General features: G+C 41.4%; 1 protein-coding gene across 1 annotated transcript in view; it reads right to left on the reverse strand.

Moving 5' to 3' along the window:
- tenm3 (teneurin transmembrane protein 3) overlaps positions 1-5,320 on the reverse strand; it is a 351,094-nt gene that overhangs the window by 34,143 nt on the left and 311,631 nt on the right. The window contains exons 29-31 of the mRNA XM_013914582.1: positions 1,599-1,723; positions 1,330-1,437; positions 1,104-1,162 (exon numbers count right to left, since the gene is read on the reverse strand). Of these exons, the coding sequence (XP_013770036.1) occupies positions 1,104-1,162; positions 1,330-1,437; positions 1,599-1,723 (292 nt within the window). The remainder of the gene's footprint in view (positions 1-1,103; positions 1,163-1,329; positions 1,438-1,598; positions 1,724-5,320) is intronic.

A 5,320-nucleotide genomic window follows, 5' to 3' on the forward strand; every position in this document is an offset into this window, starting at 1 on the left:
CACACACACACACACACACACACACACACACACACACACACACACGCACACACACACACACACATGATTTTATGATAGTAAATTTTGAGTGCAGATGCAGCATACACAGTTACAATGAAAAATACAAAAAGATACAATAATAATAACATGAATGCAGTAAGAGTTTGGTGCACTCAAGCAAAGTCTGCAGAGATTACTTAGATTACTATAAGCAAGAAAAATGTTACAAGTGAGAACAAACAAGTGGCAGCTCGACAAAATAAGACGTGTTCACAGAGAAGGTTATTAGGAGCGACGGTGTGTGCGATTCTCCTGTGATTTCTGCAGCAGCAGTGTAACACACAAACATGCACATACAGTTAGCTATATGGCAAAGGTATGATCTCTGACAAAAACAACAGTTCTCCTGGACAGCATGGACTTTATTCAGAGAAGGAAAACACAGGCAGCGTGTTGTTGATGACAGAGGTCACAACAGTTCAAATAACCTCTCTCTATAAATAGACTGATACTGCATCCTCTCACAGTCAAAATCCCAAATCTCAAACTGCTTTAGAAACGAACAGTTGTGACTTCCTGCTGGCTACCAGACTGAAATACATAACAGCACCTTTATAATGTGGTACAACTGGACATCTGCAGCATTTCCTGTGCAGAGATGTGTTTCAGTCAAAATGCATCCTTATCTAGACTCTGTTGCACTTTTGTTGGAGCAAAAGAAACCTTAGTCTTAGGATGGCGTTCCTGACAAATAAATAAAGTTTGCTATGACTTCATGTCCATCTAGGATAATGCAAGTCTGGGGTTATTTGAAAGTAGTGGGGAACTGGCAGTTACATCCAGTATTCAAATACGCTCACGCGCCTACAGTGCTGAAGGTGTTAATGGTTCTGAACAAGTTTGCATTGATGTCAGTGTGACTTCCTGAGCTTGATGAAAGAATTGAACTTGCACACCTGGACAGATGCTAGGTGTGGGAATTTAGTATTATAACAACATGCACTGATGCTATGACAGCTATGAATTCTGCTGCTGGCTGCAACCAATAAATACTTCATCTGCTTCTTGCATTACACCTCCCACACTGTGTTTTATTTGCCCACTGTCAGGACTACTGTTGGTACGGCTCTGCAGTTCCAGTGGACGACGGACAAGAGGATATCTGACAGGTAATACATCTAGTAAGGCTATGCTTATGTAACTGACTTAAATAATAAACACCTGTGTGTGTGTGTGTGTGTGTGTGTGTGTGTGTGTGTGTGTGTGTGTGTGTGTGTGTGTGTGTGTGTGTGTGTGTTAGAAGGAGACAGAAAGATTCTGTGTACGCACCTTTTGGTCCCAGTAGCTGGGCCTCTGTAGCTTTTCTTCCATCTCCACAACGCGCTTCATCAAATGGAGGACACTGCTCACCTGTACCAGCCACTACTTCTCCATTACCTGTAGACACACACACACACACACACACACACACACACACACACACACACACTAAGCATTAATCAGAGAAAGGTACAAAGCTGCAGACTCACTGGAGTCTCATATGACAACACTGTCTTATAACTACATTCATAACAGGAAGTAAAAATGCTGATGCTTACTGATGAGGTCACGGGCACCGCTGAGCACTTTGGGGCGGTAAATCCGTCGTGAGTTAGTGTCGGACACATACAGCTGCCCTGTTACTGGGTCAGTGGCTAAGTAGTACCGGTGAGCAGGGTTGTTGCTGTGGAGCGCAGTGAAGGGGAACAAATAAGAAAGACAGAAGAAAACTCATTAGAATGACATCTGTGTCACATCCCTGATAAGTTATCAGCTGTAACACATTTAGTAACCAAACTAATCACACTGTTGTGTTTGCTTTCACAAGGTAAATCTGCTAAATGTGTGGACAGATAAAGATCGAACTGTGCAAGTCTACAACTTCAGAGGAGTGAAAAACTGAATTTTTATTTCATTACACAAGAGGAAAAGTTACAGAAAAGCAGGGAAAAGCTGTCCCCTGCTGCTGAAATGACACTGATACTGAGCAGCTGCAGGACAGCATGCTAACAACTAGCTGGTTAAAGGATCACTAATCAGTCTGTCAGGCTTTAGCCTCCGGTTTGTACTGTTTACTGGTTAATACATAATAATGCACTTCAGGCCAGCCTGTGCAGTAAGGCAAATATATGTAATGAGTACTGTAACAGCTTCATGCAGGAAGTAAATAAACAACGTAACAGACATAAAAGCAGAAAAGGTGAAATCCAAAAGGCTTCTATCAAGCGTCGGACAGTTTAACTTTAACTTTCCAGAAGAAGTCGCAGCACGAGTTCAGCAGGAGTTGTTAGTGTTTGGGTCCGTGTAGCTATGCTGTAACTAGTGTGTGCGCTTATATGTATGTGCAGTCTCTGAGATTTAAGTGCAGCTGTGATGTATGTTTGTGAGAAAGTGTGTTTATGTGGAGAGAACATGAAACGTCTGTGCGGAGAGAACTAACCTGCTCCAAAGAAAAAAGAAGACCTTAAACAGCAGGAAAAACCCAAACATACTGCATGTCTGTCCTGATCTGGACTGGGGAGTGATTAACCCTTTAAGACCTACCATAGAACCAAGCCCGCCAGAGCTTATATTATATTTTTACATGCTGTGGAGCCATTTTTGGGAGCATTTCAAGTTGCTATACATCAATACAACCATTATAACCCAGATTTTAATAATATGTATGCATTAAGTGCATAGTAATTACATAAATTGCAAAAAAGTGCAATAAACTACAAAAAAATTGAAAATCATTTTTGTTTTTTTAACATATATTTCTAGAGAAATTTAAGAGGCTTCTCCCTCAAAACTGTAAATACAAAAAAGTTGCACAAACTAGTTTCCCACCACAGGAAATTTATTTTGAGAGTCTTCATAGTTTTATTTTTGAAATACACCAATTTTTATATAATGCAGGAAAAACGAAAATAAATATTATACTGCAAATTTGCAAAAAAACAACAACATCTGCATCAAAATAAACTATTTCCAGCAGTGCAATATGAGTCCTCAGCATCCCAGAAACGACACAGAAAGGCATAAAGTCAAACATAACTTTTAAAAACACCAGTATAGGCTCATAAGGTCCTGATGGTAAAAAACTACATTTCCACGAAAATGACGTCACTTCCGGTTTCGGGCAGGTCATGGCGGACATGCGATAGTTTGTGCTGACGTCTATTCCAACAAAGGAAGTGTTATGAACAGCTGATCGGATCGGTAAAGCGTGTTTCTGGAATATTGTTTTTGTTGCTGCAAGCGCTTTTTAATGCAGTTTTTGCAAAGCTATATGTGGAAGGAAACCGTGACCGAGGACAAGCTGATGGCATAAGATGTAAGTACAACTCCTCCGGTTTCATATGCAAAAAATGTTTTTGCGTTGCCTTACATGGTTGCAGTGCTATCGGGATTTAAAAATAGTTACGCAAAACAGAGCGTGCCCGCTCCCATCGGTTTTAAAGGGTTAATGCGTAGGAATGAAAAGATGCAGCTTTGATGGAGATGAACCTACAGAGGGCTTCATTCAAAGAAACCCTGAAACGGGAAAATGCAGCGACTCATAATCGTCTGTATCGCCCCGATGCGTCTGTATGCATGCCTGACAATATCAGGGTGTGCTCCTAATGAGAAGCTGGATGATGTCCTGGGTTATCTCCTCCCAGATCTGGATCAGGGCATCACCAAGCTCCTGGAGTGTTTAAATGATTTTACAGCCGCTGACATTTAATCTTTATGTAGGAAAACTGGAATAAAACTGAAACGTTCTAAAGATGAAAGGCAACACAAATGACTAGAAAGGCAAAGCAGCTAATGAAACTCATGAATCACCCGACCTGGTCTGTCTGTCAAAATCTAAAATGAAGTCAGCTTCTTTCCATCGGTCTGACCGACTCTTTATGCTAATTGAACGCAGTGACGTCCTGATGATCTAATGTCACGAAAATGAACCCAGTTTGTCTTCCTTAGCTTCCTTTTTGAAATGTCAGTTTCCATCATTATTATTTGCATTAACAGTCACAGCACAGTGTGTAATATGTTACTGCCAAAGCTGACGGGCAGGGAAAAGAAAATAGGAGACAGGAAATAATAAAAGAATAGAGCAACAGGCTGTGAACTCATACACCTGTAATAAAAAAACAGAAATCATTCCAGTGTTTAAGTGATGTGTTTTCACAAAGCGCCTGATTTTGGGAGCAGTGTGGGCCACGAACTTACCCCCCCCCCCCACATAGGTTAGTTGGTGTTGTGACTTTTCTCCTTTTTTCTCTTATTAATACAGTGACACTGTCATTGCCTTGTGTTAAGACTTGTAAAATAAAGCCCATTAAGCTCTGATTCAGCTCTACTTATTGCTCCCACACCCTCCTCTAGACCTCATAATGGGGACTTAACGATTTGGAAGACACTGAAACAGCTGTGTTAATGGTTCTGATAGATGTGTGTTGCTGCATGGCTGCTTATTGCTTAGCTTTGGTGTGTTTGGTAAACTCTCTCGACATGTAGCTCAGTTTCCTTCAGACGCTATTTTTTTATTTTGCCTTTGTTACTTCAGAAGTCATACAGGTGGAGACTTTTCCAGCCTTAGACCAGTAAAGCTTGTGCTGCTCTCCAGAAGCTAAGTAGGCTATGGTTTGTTTGGGGAGAGATTCAGTTGCATTGTTATTCATTGTTTAGCTTGCAATGCTATTAATTTGCTTCTGATCTAAAAGTCTCTTTGTGTTTGGTTGGATGGTTACTTGGGATCAGCTGTAATTCATTTTGAAAGAGGAGGAAAAATCTACTCAAGAACAAGTCAGAGAACCTATTGTGGGTATGAGGATGCTGGAGAAGTACATTTGAGCTGACTGCTCACTGCGAAAAACAGATGCTAGCATTGACAGGATCAGGGAAAGACAACTTTCATCGATTTTTGGATCATCCAAATTAATATGCAGAACATGTGGTTCATTGTAACAACGTCTTTAATTATGATCGGACAAAGAGCTGCGTGGTATAAAGAGCATCACAGCAGCTCTCACTACCCTCTTGTAAACCTTTCCTTTCTCTCTTGCTGCTCTCCGTCGGTCACAAATCACCCAGACACTCGTCTCCACCCACTCCACCCTGCATGCTCCACCTTCTTCTCTTGTGCATTGCTCAGACATCCTCTCACTCTTCATGATTGTGTTAGCAGTCCTGTTAAAAAGTTTTCTACTCTCTCTCCTAGACCTCTCCGTACCTCCACAGGTATGTCACCTGGACCAGGGGCGGAGCGTGGGGGTGGCTTACTGGGCTTAAGCCCGGGTTGTTTTGTCAGAAG

Source organism: Pundamilia nyererei, unplaced genomic scaffold, assembly GCF_000239375.1.
Source record: "Pundamilia nyererei isolate P.nyererei 1_Seehausen unplaced genomic scaffold, PunNye1.0 scaffold00207, whole genome shotgun sequence".
NCBI classification, from domain to species: Eukaryota; Metazoa; Chordata; class Actinopteri; order Cichliformes; family Cichlidae; genus Pundamilia; species Pundamilia nyererei.